We start from the raw sequence: 13,697 nt of genomic DNA, 5'->3' as shown, positions 1-13,697 counted from the left end.
GCCAATAAAGAGAAGAGTGAATCCCAACTAGGGCTAAAGAAAAAAGGAATCAATTACTAAAATTATTCATTGTTGTTCCTGCGTAGTAAGCCGGGCTTGAGGTATAACTCATCCTGTTCAGGGATTGAGCTGGCCTTTGCCTGAGACAGATGAGGTATATGTCAACTTCAAGAGAAACAACGGCAGCAGGCACCTGCAAAAGCACTTCGACGCTCAAGTTAGTAAGAGTAGAAAATGAGTTTAATGCAATTCTAAGCGAATAGCATACATTTTACATAGTTAGAGTTTGGTATTTATAGAGTGTAATCCTCTACAGAGAGGTTGAAATATTTTTCTGATCTTTCGATAACCACATTAGTTTATTTCTGAGTGGGTTGTTATTGAGATTCTCTCTATACAAAGATAAGCCATGTTTGTTATTGTATTTGAATTATGATTTATAAGCATAGTTGGACCGTGTTATAAGCACCTTATCATAGTCCCCAGACTTGACCTGTGGTCTTTTTCAATACGACGGGTTGAGCTTCCGAGTTTTATGTGGACCTATAAATTAGAATGTTGATAGTAATAGTAGTAGCCCCCAAGCTCAACTTGTTGTATATTGAAAAATGATAGTCATGCTTGGAAATAACTTGAGGTGAATAGTAAAGTAAAAAAAATTGAGAATGATTACAAATAATGGTTAGATGAAGATTAGCCCCCAAGATTTACTTGATAATTTTGAGAATGAGATTTGTTGTTGCTTGCATTAGTGTACTTTTGGATAAAACTCATAGTTGATTGTTTGTCAGATTGACTTCGACTTAGATGTGCCAGTTTGCTTTGACTGGTTTCGACTTATAAATGTCATTTTGTATGGAGTGATTCTGACTTATAACTGCCGATTTGTTTGAAATGATTCTGACTTATAGGTGTTAGTTTATTTGAAATGATTCGGACTTATAATTGCAGATTTATTAGAAATGATTTCGACTATAAGTGTTGGTTTATTTGGAGTGAGTCGGACTTATAATTGCCGATTTGTTTCAAAATGATTCTGACTTATAGATGTCGCTTTGTTTGGAGTGATTTGAACTTATAGTTGCTGATTAGTTTGAAATGAATCCGACTTATAACTACCGGTTTGTTGGATTGATACTGACTTATAACTATCGATTAGTTTTTGTATGCCAACATTAGTTTTGGTTTGTCGTAGTTCCTCTTAGATAAGAGTGCTATTAGCTTTCAAGAATTGATATAGCAATAACAGAATAGAATAGAATATTATTAGTCATGGTCTCATGGAGATTATAAAATGTAGAAAGATAATGATTGGTAGAGCATATATAATGGCTCTCGAACTAATTGATAACTGAGTTTGTTCTCGAATTGATAGAAAGTTGAGTTTTGTTCTTTGATTGAGTGATAGATTTTGAAGTTGAATGATTGTATCAAAGTATCACTTGTGTGAGTTGTACTTGAGCTTGAGTATCCGATCTTTATAGTTTGGTTATTAAGGATAATAGAACATGATAAATAACTTGGTATCTTGTGCATTTGAAAATTGGAGTATAGTTCAGTTTTGATTTAATCGTACTGGATGGCTTATAGATCAATTAGGAATAGTGATAAATGAGATTAATAGAAAAAATTAAAAATAGATTAGAGTAAATATATTTTATTAATGAAAGAAGAAAACATCACCATATTTCGACTTGTGAGCTTAGCTGAAATGCACCTTTAAGCCAATCTTGTACATTGATTATGGAGTTGAGCTTTGTTAGAAGGTTCAAATTGTTCGAGTTATAGTCCGCATGGTGGTACTATTACTGGAGTTGTTTTTGGTAAGTTTGTTTATAGCACTGCCTGACTTTCTTCCGGTCGGCACGACTGTATTATCCTGTATACAAAACTTGGCGTAGAAATGTACAGTAGAAATAGTGGTACCAGATATACTTAAAAAAAGTCTATCGAAAAAGAAACCTAGACTGACAATTTACGAAGAAATATAGCATGTCCAAGGTTAGTATATGAAATGGTAAGATACATAAAAGTGAAGCGATTCAAGTATATAGAGCAGTGTATGCCTTATAAGAGGTCATGTCGTATTGAAAATTAAAGTAAAAGAATTATATAAGCAGGTTAGGTTATGTGTACGCATTGTGTGACCGTGGTATAATGCCTTATCGATTTGATTTGTTGCGGTCATTCGCCTTTCGATTGTTTTTCGAGGTAATTTCGAATTTTTATTTTTGTACAGAGGATTACAAACACATGTTTTGAATTCGTCGGTTAAAGCTAAAACTGAATTTCATTATTCTGAGAACAAATAATTGAAGAGAATGAGGACAAAGATCTGTGAATAAAATAGCATGAGCTAACACTGAGCAGTCAAAAGACGATTGTCAAGGACAATATTAATTATAGCAATAATAATCTAAATGACAACGAGAGAAGTTCATTGTCAATTGGCTTAGATTGTTTGAATCATATATGATTCGACTCTTGGTTATATTCGGAAATAAGAAAATCAATTTATTTAATCAAATGCTTGTATAATTGTGCTAATTCAGAATTTCTAATCAAAACATGGGAACCAAAAATGTCTTATATGTAGCTAAAATTATGTACCATTATACAATGTTACCAGAGAATTTGCCACAATTTGTTTTCTTTGTTGATGAGTTTGGAGTGACTATTATCACAGTCGTTATTCTCGAGGTGTGGTCATCACCGCTGTCACCGTTACCAAAACTTCTCTGGTCCTCCTCATCACTTTGTTCGTTTTGGCTTATAAGTTCAGTTAACCTTTGAATTTCTGCTTTTAGTAATTCTTTGATCACTAATAGTTCAGCTATAGTAGGAGGAGAAGGTGAATTGTTCTGTTTATTTGCCATTAGTTATAACCTACAAAACAGGGTAAATAATCGGACAGAAAAAATAATAGCGGGATTAAGTAAACTCGGCCACATGGTGGGTGCCAAATGTTCCTGCGTAGTAAGTCGGACTTGAGGCATAACTCGTCTTGTTCAAGGATTGAGCTTGTCTTTGCCTGAGACGGATGAGGTATACGCCAGCTTCAATAGAAATGGCGGTGGCGGGCACCCACAAAAATACTTCGATGCCCAAGTTAGTAAGAATAGAAGTTGAGTATAATACAATTCAGAATGGATAGCGTACTTTTTACATAGTTAGGGTTTAGTATTTATAAAGTGTAATCTTCTGTAGAGAAGTTGAGATATTTGCCTGATCAGTCACTATCTTAATTTATTTCTGAGTAGGTTGCTATCAGCGAGATTCTCTCTAACAAAAGATAAGTTACATTTGTTATTGTATTTGAATTCTAATTTATAAACATAGTTAAATTGGGTTATAACTGCCAGATTAATTACAAATTACATTCTTATTATACCTATTTATAGTAAATTAATTACTAGTAAAATTATCTTAATTGGACCTTGAACTTCTTTTTTACTCTTAAGATTNNNNCTACTCTACTACTACAAAAAAACAAAATTACTACTAGAATTTCATTGATAAAATTTTAGTCCATCAATCTAAAACAAATAAAATATATTTGATGTATAAATCTAAAATTAGGTCTTAGTTTATCAGATTAAAAAATACTACTGAAAATAAAAAATCTAAAATTGGTCCAAAAGAACTATAATTCTCAAAATTGGGCTTGAATTAAATGGATCACCTATCCTCTTCTTATTTTGGGCTTAAGAAATTAGGTTTCGGGCCAATGCAAGACCAAACTCAATTGACCCAACTCCTCTCTCCTTCCCTGGGAAGGAATCTCCAGCGACTCCTTCTCCTCCACTGTCCTACAGCTGCTGTCCTCCACCCATGTCCAACCCTTGCTGCCCTAGGATTGATGTTGCCGTCCAAGACCAGCACGCACCCAACCCTGCGTGCAGCGGCCGCCTTTCGGGCATACCCGTTACAGACCCGAGTCCACTCTCACGGTCCCAAGGAAATACGGCGGCGATGAGTGGTGCTGGCTTCGCCATGATTGAGGGAACTCGACGGCACAGACCCCTGCCTTTTACCGTCACCGCTCTGTCTTCCATCGTCGCTGCTCCGTCAACCCGGAACTTCGCGAGCATTTGCGCTCCCTTCGCGGAGGCGCCGTCCTCGGCGACGCCTCCCCTGTTTAGCTCTGCAGCGTCGTCGGTGCCGGGCAAGACCACCGCGTGCGAGTTCAGATGCGGTGGCTTTGGTGGTGGTCGCGTGGCCTTCACCTCTGCCGGTTCTTGGTTTGCGTCCTCCACCTTCTCCATAGCGACGGCGCCGTCTTCGGCGCCGCTTCTGGCAGTGAGTTTCCCGTCTCCGTTGCCCAGAGTGGTGCCATTCACTGCTCGTCCATCAACATCGTCACTCTCAATCGCGATCGCGGTAGATATATCTTCTGAATCTTCTACTTGTTGAATTGATTGTGTTATCATATCCTGAATTGTGATTGATGATGCTGGAACTGGACATTGAAATTTTGATTGAATTTCTGGATCTGAAATTTAAAATTCTGCTTGAGCTGTTGATTCTGTGGATGAATTTTTTTGGATCTGGACATGGTGTTGATATGGTAATTTTGGCTTTGAAATTTCTGGAAAAGGATTTTTCCATCTTTCTTCATAAAATTTTGCTAAATAAAATGCATCCAAAGAGATTTAGGATCGTCAAATATAATTTCTATATGGATATGTGTTTAATCCATTGAGAAAATTCTTCAATATTTCCGCGACTTTAAATATAAGATTAAAAGGCAGTAAAATACTCAACTACACTTCCAATTTGTTCCATTGGAGGTGAGATCGCCAAACCACCATGAAAATGGAGAATGGTGGCCAATGAAAGCACCAAATGTTAGGGATAAGAATCTAAGAGATAGGGAGAGAATAGAAAATTTCCCAATTAAGGGCCAATAGAGAGAAGAGAGAGTTGAGAGAATCCCAATTAGGGCCAAAGAAGAAAGGAATCAATCACTGAAATCATTCATTGCTAGTTACATTCTTACTATACCTATTTATAGTAAATCAATTACTAGTAAAACTATCCTAATTGGATCTTAGACCTCGTTTTTACTCATAACAAACAGCTACCCTTCCACAACCATTTTTTCCCCAATCTAATATCAATTCGATTTCACCATTCTTGGCTCCGCATTCCACTTGTTTGTATTGTTACATTTGTATATTTGGATTGAGTGATGTCAGTGTGATCTTATTGCCCTTGGCGATGCTTTATTATTGCTATTATTATTATTATTTACTCATTTCATGGACAGGGAGCTTACTTATTCCTGTTCATGGCTGCATTAAGCATGCCATTTTGACAAAGTTCAGCAACATTTATCCCCATTTTTTATGTTATTATATTATAATCCAACTGTCGATGAGGCTTGACATAGTTTGTAACATTGAACTGGGTGTAGACAATTTTCATTCTATTTTGTGTGCTTCTTGTTGCAAGTTGTTGTAAAGGAAATAGTTAAGATAGGAGGGGGAAAGAAAAACAAAATTTCATTGTTTACCCATTTTTTTTATTATTTCTTTTTCACAATTCATATTATAGGAACTTAAAATAGAAGCCAAACAGGCCATTATAATTAGAAAATAGATTTAGTTATATCGAACTCACCCAGAGACTAATTTATTTATGCCTATTATCAGGCAAAGTTTAAATCAACCTTATCTACAGAATCACTTCTTACTAGTGAAGAGGCTGTAATAGCTGCTGCTGCTTATGAAGCTGTTGCTCTTGCTAAAGCTGCTGTGAAGGTTGCAAAGGATGCAGCCCTGCTAGTTAAAAAGAAACCCTCGGCAGAACCAGCATTTAGATCGCATGTATCTTCCAAATCTGATAATTTACTTCTGAAGTGGGTTCAACGCATGGAAACAGGAGATGACATAGCAAGACGTCCCATTGACTCTGGAGCACAAACAGTGGAAGATGTAAACATAGTGGATAGTGATGAGGAGTCTGATAATGTGGAGCCTACCTATGAGGAACTTGAGCTTCTGCAGGAACAGCTTTCAGATAGTATAGCCGTAAGATCTAGGCGCCAAATAGAAAGAAAAGCTAGAAGAGAGAGGGTGGCAGAGAAGACTGCCACAAATATTGTTTCTTTTAAGTCTGGTTCCCCCAGCAGGAGAAAGCGTGTTCCCGTTCAAGAAGTAGACTATTCCGATCCACTTCGTTACTTGAGAACAACAACCAGCACTACTAGGCTTCTTACATCAACTGAAGAAGTTCAACTGTCTGAAGGAATTCAGGTGAGAATCTCATGTTAGTGGTTATGCACTATTTTTATACTACGCTCGCGTGGCAACCATGGTTTCGTACATTTTATTTTTAATATGCTCCAAATATGTTATATAGTCTCCATAAAATGCATGCTGATTTTATGATTCTTCAATAAATTTTATGCCAATTTTAAGATATATCAAGTTATGCAAGTCTCATCCGTTAGGTTTGCGGCTATTCACTTAATCTTACTTCCTGTTTAGCTGACCATTTTTGTTTTTTGTTTTAAGAATCATCAGAGTCGGAAAAGGAATGCAATATTACAATGAAATTAGAAAGAATCTACTTATGCAGATTATTATTCAAAGAATTTATATTTTAGGAGATTTTAATCTTTAAGTTATAAAATTGCCATCGAATACCACCCCCCCAAAAAACAAGGAAAAAAGAATAACTGTCTTCAAAGTTTCTTTCTGATAATGCAGTGAAGTTTATAATATTCTTTGTCACCTAAATTATCTGGCCCCTACTGCGAATATGATTCAGGACCTACTAAAGCTTGAAAAGCTCCGGGAGGAAGTTGCAGAAAGATGTGGTGGGCAACCCACATTTGCTCAATGGGCTGCAGTAGCTGGAGTAGATCAGAAGACCCTGAGGAAACGTCTAAATCATGGGAAATTTTGCAAAGACAAAATGATTAAAAGCAATATACGGCTTGTGATATCAATTGCTAAGAATTATCAAGGAGCTGGGATGAACCTGGAGGATCTTGTCCAGGTATATTACCGATTCTACAGTTTTCGGTTAAACACATTGTAGCTATGACGAGCATGATGACCTTATTGTTTCAGTAATCAACTATATAATTCCCATTGATTACAGGAAGGATGCCGAGGCCTTGTGAGAGGTGCAGAGAAGTTTGACGCTTCCAAGGGTTTTAAGTTCTCCACATATGCTCATTGGTGGATTAAACAGGCAGTTCGAAAGTCGCTTTCTGATCAGTCAAGGACCATTCGCCTACCTGTGAGCATTATACTTATCTTTGGTTATCTTCTTTCTGACTATGCGTGTTTCGGTGAAAGAAACTGCGAAGTTGAAATAGATCTAATGTCTATGATCGTCTGTATCATTGCATTGTTTTTTGTTTCGGCAGTTCCACATGGTGGAGGCAACTTACAGAGTGAAAGAGGCAAGAAAACAATTTTTTAGTGAAAATGGAAGAAACCCCAATGATGAAGAAGTTGCTGCAGCAACTGGACTGTCAATGAAGAGGCTTGGTGCTGTACTCTTGACCCCAAAAGCTCCCAGATCTCTAGAGCAGAAGATTGGGATCAACCAGAATTTGAAGCCTTCGGTCTGTCCTAAACTTAATAAAATTTATTATGCTTGATGGAAAAGGACTTGTCTATGTGAGTTCATTTTACTGATATGATGACGGACTTGTGTTTTTGACCAGGAAGTGATCGCTCATCCCGATGCTGAAACAGCTGAGGAACAGCTCATCAAACAGATGATGAAGAAGGACCTCGAGATGGTGCTGGAAAGTCTTAATCCCAGAGAGCAACAGGTCATAAGATGGAGATTTGGTATGGATGATGGAAGGATGAAGACATTGCAAGAGATAGGGGAAATGATGGGCGTGAGTAGGGAGAGAGTTAGGCAAATTGAGTCTGTTGCTTTTAGGAAACTTAGGAACAAGAAGAGGACCAAGCATTTCCAGCAGTTGGTGAGGGTGCGGTCCATTCTCCCTTTTGCATATTTGTTTGTATCATTGTATGTACGTTCTTCCTCCTTTTTATTTTCGTTTTCATCTTTTACCTTCTTCCTCTCCAAAATAGGAAACAGAACGTTATTGGTATACCACTCGGAAATGGATGTACACACAAGGGAATAACTGTGGATTTATTATTACTAGTCAACCATTTTTTTATCAGATGTTGAAGTGAGCTCTCTTCCCCTTCATTTCCTGACGAAGATAAATAGATAATTCCCCAGACAAGAGTATCCTGTTAACCGTTGTATAGATTATTCACAAATCACATTTGCAGATATGCTGCATGAATAATTCAACTACTTATACCACTATCGTTCGTAATAAATATATTTTGGAGTTGTATAGTCAGTATATTTCTAAAATTACTTTTAATTATATTTATTTGTATCAGTTGTATAAGTAAAGTAACTCCACAAATTAATTGTTCATGCAGTATTTGTGAAATTATTCTTTTCTTTTATACTGATTTCTGATCTGTAAATTCAGGTGCCATAGTTTTTTATTTTATTTTTTGGGTCTTGGAGCCTAGAGGGTTGTTACTTGTTATTTGTTGAAGTTCTGGTATGGCAACCTTTGCTAGGGCTTATAATATTAAGTAAAAAAATATTTAATTATTTTATTAGTTTTTATAGTTTTATCGAATTCATAATTAAATTTTTATATTTTATTTTTAAAATTAAGTTTCAACACTATTTTTAATTTGATAAAATTATAAAAACTAACGGTATAATTAAACCTAAAAAAATTACAAATCAAATTGTTTACGCCTGATAAATATTTCAAATATAAGTAATTAAGAACGAATAAAGTAAACACACTAAGCACTAACAATTACATCCGGTAGACAGCTAATTATTATTAGGTGAATTTTATGATGTCTTTTCTAACTTATATTTTATGGTAAAATTTAAATATTTAATAATTATTTATTTTTATATTTTAAAATTAAATATTAATTTTTAATTATTTTTAATAAATTAGACAAATATTTTTAGGTATTTATTATTAATTCGGGCCAGAACAATAGTGTAATATTTGAAAATGGGGTTAGAATAGTATAATACACATGTATGAGTCTAAAAGTAATATCCTGTAATCGGTTAAAAATTTATATGCATGAAAAATCATGATTCACAGATTTTTATTTAAAAACGATTTTTTAAAAGAATAAATAAATAAAAAATGCTATTTATTATTTTTATCTTTTCCTGACAATGTCCATATTTATTAGCCATAGTATATACTTATACAATCTGTTATAACTTAACTAATTAGAACCTGAATTAGGTATATTAATTAGTTAGACTAGACACAGAGTTAGTTAGACTATTACGTTGTATACATATATACACGATTAAGTAAGCTAATTCACTTCTTGATCCTCTTACAATCAATAACAGCTAAGTCTATTGTCTCACACTCTTCACATCTTGACCCTTTTACAATCAATAACACCTAAGTCCATTCTCTCATACTCTTCACAATATTCATAACATAGCATCAGAAGCAATTTTTTCCCCTTGAACCCTCCACCATTTTCTTCTTTCTCTCTTCTCTCTTCCTCTTTCTTTGACTCACACAACTGAGTTTGATGAGAATGCGCGTATTTCACTTCTATTCTTGGTAGAAACAGCAATTTCGATCAACGAGACTTAGAAAGAAGCGTCTCCTTTTTTTTTCTTCCCCTAATTTCACCAACCATGGCGCAGCTAGCTTCATCTTTATTTGCGGTTTTTTTAGCTTCATCAATGGCTGTAGATCCTTATAACCTCTCTCCCGCTAATCAACCAGGTTTGATCTTGGTCACTTAACAACTCGCTGAGGACAACTATCATTCTTGGAGTCGTGCGATGCAAAAAGCCCTCAATGCCAAACGTAAGCTTGGCTTCAACACTGGATCGGTGCCTAAACCAGATCCAACCACTGAACCAGAGAAATTTGAGAACTGGCAGTGCGTGAATGACGTAATAAGCACATGAATTCTGAATTCTATTTCAAAAGAAATTGCTACCTCTCTCATATACATAGATTCTGCAGCAGAGTTGTGGAACGATTTGAAGGAGCGTTTTCAATATGGAAATGGCCCTCGCATGTTCGAATTGAAGCGCGACTTGATAAATCTTCGACAAGATGCCATGTTTGTGTCACAATACTTCACAAGAATTAAGGTTCTTTGGGAAGAATTGAACTCATATCGCCCGGTGCAATGCAATTGCGATGATGCGCGCGCCATGCAAGAGTTTCTCCAAGTTGAGTATATTCACTGTTTCTTCATGGGATTGCATGAATCCTTTTTACAGATTTGCGGGCAAATCTTGCTCTTGGAACCTCTTCCCACAATTAACAAATTACTTTCTCTTATAACACAAAAGCATGGCAAATGCAGAACAAGCAACAATAGCACCACAAAATAAAAGTCCAAAATAAGGGCACAAGGTATCCAATATTACACAACGAAATTGTTCGAATCAAGACCCACAGGTCGGGTCATCAAAATAGAAAAGTAAAAGAAATCAGGAAGCATCAGCAGAGGGAATAACCTCCTCTGGTTGCAAAACTTGGATAATCTCTTCATCCTGCACAACCTCCTCAGTAGAAGTCGGGTGAGAAATCTCCTCGGCAGCTGAAGAAGAAGCTTTGAGACTCTGAGGAGCCGGAGCATTCTCATAGTCTTCTAGAATTAAGACAATCTCTCCATTGGCCACAAACTTGTTTGGATCAATGGCAAAAATGTCAACCTCGAAGGCGATCACTTGAAATTGAGCTTTTAAATTTTCCACAAGGTCATCCATTTCCTGTCCAATAGAGCCCTCTAACACATCATGATCAAACCTTAAATCCTCCAACTAGGACATCAACTCAAACTTCTCCCCGTAAATTCGGGTATAAGTCTCTTCTGCCTTCTTCTTCAAAGCTTCTGCCTTATCAAGTTTGGCATTAGAGTCCTTCACCATATCCCTCAGCATTGCGACATCTGACTTGAAGGCATTCCTTTCAGCCTCCCACGCCGTCTTGGCCTTCTTTAGCTCATCCACCTCTCTACTAAGGTCGGACACCTCCTTTTGAATGGTGTTCAGAGGAGTTTGGTGAAGCCTTTTAAGAAAAGCATTACAAATCCTAGCAATACGAATGCTCCCTTTTGCCACCATGCCCGTATTTTTCTCTAGAGAGACACAATCCATGGCAATAGAACTCCCAAAAAGGATGTACTCCTCACTAAAGGAAATGGTGTTAAAATCTTTGTCGTAAACACTGCCGTATTTGTTGGAGGGAGCCTTGTGCTTGTAAGGTGCACCCGAGTCTGATTCCTTTCCTGTATCCAAAAAGGGAGGGACAAGAGAAATAACTCGGACAGTAGAACCCTTGGGACGAGGAAAAGCTTGAGCAAGTTGTTTAGGTTGAGAAGAGGTCGAACCTTGTCCAGGAGAAGAGGAGGGAGTTTCAGCCGACTTCCCAAACTCTTTGAGTTGGACTTGCTGAGCTACTGCGTTCTTCTTAGCTTGGTGTATTTAATGTAATGAGCCAAACCACTAGTCATTTTTTCTACAAAAAGAAAGAAAAGATTTGAGTAACAAGGTAAGCATATCACGAGTTAACTTGGCTTGGAAGTCAGGAAGTTCTTTGTATCCAAGCCATGAAAGTTTACTATGCTCCAACTCTCATGAAAGGTTACTATGCTCCAACTCTTTCAAATCCTCAAAATTGTATTTTACAACCATGAAAACCTCTTCCCTGTACAAACAAAACATATATTGTCCCATCTTATTCCTTTAAAAAGGTCGGGAACCATTAGTCAGGATATACATTTTTGCCCTGAATAGCTCATAAAGAAGCCCAATATTGTTTCTTCGAGTTAAAGGGCTTGGACAGTTAAAAAAGGTAAAAGAAAACCTCAAAGAAAATAGGGAGTTCAAGCTCATGACAAACTAGTTAGTACACCTTCATAAAATCCCAAGAATTCGGGTGAAGTTGGGTAGGAGAAACTTCAGAGGTCAAAAGGATATCCATATCAAAATTAGAAAAAAGAATCGTAACACCCAACTTAGTTGATAAGCGGATATTTTATATGCTTTTTCACATCACTTTCATATAGTTTTTAGTAGTTTTCATTTAGTTTTTATTGAGTTTTTATAGGTTTTAGTGTTAAATTCACATTTTTGGATTCTACTATGAGTTTTTGTGTTTTTGGGCAATTTCAGGTATCTTTCTGGCTGAAATTGAGGAGCTAGAGCAGAATTCTGATTCAGAGACAGAGAAAGTACTGCAGATGCTATCCAGATCTGACCTACCTACATTCGGAAGAGATTTTCTGGAGCTACATAAGTCCAAATTAAGCGCTATTAATGGCTATGGAAAGCTGACTTCTAGAGCTTTCTAGAAATATATAATAGTCCATACTTTGCTTTAGATTAGAAGTCCCAAAACTAGCATTCAACGCCAGCTTCCTGCCCCCTTCCAAGCGTCCAGCACCCAAAGAGCAGAGCCCAGCGTCCAAAGGCTCAGAGAGGACCCCCTAGCTGGCATTCCACGCCCAAGGAGCCTAATAGCACGTGGATCTCATCAAAGCTCAGCCCAAACACTCACCAAGTGGGCTCCAGAAGTGGATTTTAGCATTAAATAGACTGTTTTACCCTTACTAGTCATCTGTTTAGTATTTAAGGGTTTATGTTTATGTAATTCAGGAGACTTTAGAACCTTTGTCACCTCTCTCTGAGGGAGGTCTGCCATATTTTCGTTTTCCATTGTTTTTACTTCAGTATGAGTTTCTAAACCTCCTAGGTTGAAGGGAGGAGCCCTGTTGAGTCCTATGAATTAATAAAAGTATCACTGTTTCTTCTTTGATCCGTGTTCGATCTATCTCTAAGATGTATATCACAATCTTCATCGTGGTGAATAGGACGATTTGACAAATTGGTTCTGTTCATCACATTAAGACGAACGTGCTTGACAAACACCTGCGTCTACTTGGGTTCGTGTGAGTTCCTGGAAGAAAATCACGAGCCAACAGCTATGGTTATATATCTCTCAGATGGTTAATCCACAATTTTGTTGGGAACTTCTTGAGACACCAGTTCAGCTGATCTCCGGGAAGATTAGGGTCTCCATGGTATAGGCTAGAATCCAAAGAAGTAGCGTTCTCTGATCCGGAAGATTCGACCTTGTCTGTCGTGTTTTGAGTAGGATCGCCAAGAGAATAGATTGCTATACGCTTCACCCTTCGTCAGATTGAGTAACCACGGCCGATGGCCACGGCCGTGTTCATTCTGTAGTAGAGAAGATCAATGACCACGGGCAATGGCTTTGATCACTTACAGCTTGCCATAGAAAAAGATCATTCACAAGCAAAGAAGACAGTAGTACCAGAGTTACTTCAAAAAGACAAAGCAACTCCAACTCTCAATTCTATTCCCATCATATAATTCCTAATAGCTAACTTCTTAATCCAACTTCTTCTGATTCCGCCTGACTAAGACCTGCAAGACAACCATAGCTTGCTTCAAGCCACAATCCTCGTGGGATCAACCCTGACTCGCTCAGGTATTACTTGGACGACCCAGTGCACTTGCTGGTATTGCTGTTGTACGAAATAGTGTGGGTTTTGCGTACACACGCAACCACTAGTGAAAAGACATTCATATATGAACAAGAAATGTTCGCCCGACGTGTCATTTCGGGCATAACAAATTCGTTCTTC

The 13,697-nt window shown here is 37.2% G+C and overlaps 1 protein-coding gene across 2 annotated transcripts; it reads left to right on the top strand.

The window, feature by feature from the left end:
• On the top strand, nt 3,648-8,342 carry LOC107630031 (RNA polymerase sigma factor sigB). Of its 2 annotated transcripts, none has more exons than XM_016333036.2 (6): nt 3,648-4,380; nt 5,655-6,257; nt 6,775-7,005; nt 7,111-7,251; nt 7,382-7,582; nt 7,685-8,342. In XM_016333036.2, the coding sequence occupies exons 1-6, from the start codon at nt 3,832-3,834 to the stop codon at nt 8,120-8,122; spliced, it is 2,163 nt and encodes a 720-aa protein (XP_016188522.2). In that variant the 5' UTR covers nt 3,648-3,831; the 3' UTR covers nt 8,123-8,342. The 2 variants fall into 2 exon arrangements, with proteins under 2 accessions (XP_016188522.2, XP_016188523.2); XM_016333037.2 differs by having other exon boundaries at nt 3,848-4,380; nt 5,683-6,257.

This window comes from Arachis ipaensis, chromosome B03, assembly GCF_000816755.2.
Source record: "Arachis ipaensis cultivar K30076 chromosome B03, Araip1.1, whole genome shotgun sequence".
Taxonomy (NCBI): domain Eukaryota; kingdom Viridiplantae; phylum Streptophyta; class Magnoliopsida; order Fabales; family Fabaceae; genus Arachis; species Arachis ipaensis.
The sequence above is the reverse complement of the archived record's forward strand: the minus strand, read 5'-3'. Positions and strand labels throughout refer to the sequence as shown.

Coding starts and splice junctions, on each gene's coding strand:
- LOC107630031 (XM_016333036.2), top strand. CDS start 3,832: ATGTCCAACCCTTGCTGCCCTAGGATTGATGTTGCCGTCCAAGACCAG. Junction 4,381..5,654: donor CACTCTCAATCGCGATCGCG/GTAGATATATCT, acceptor GCCTATTATCAG/GCAAAGTTTAAATCAACCTT. Junction 7,006..7,110: donor ACCTGGAGGATCTTGTCCAG/GTATATTACCGA, acceptor CATTGATTACAG/GAAGGATGCCGAGGCCTTGT.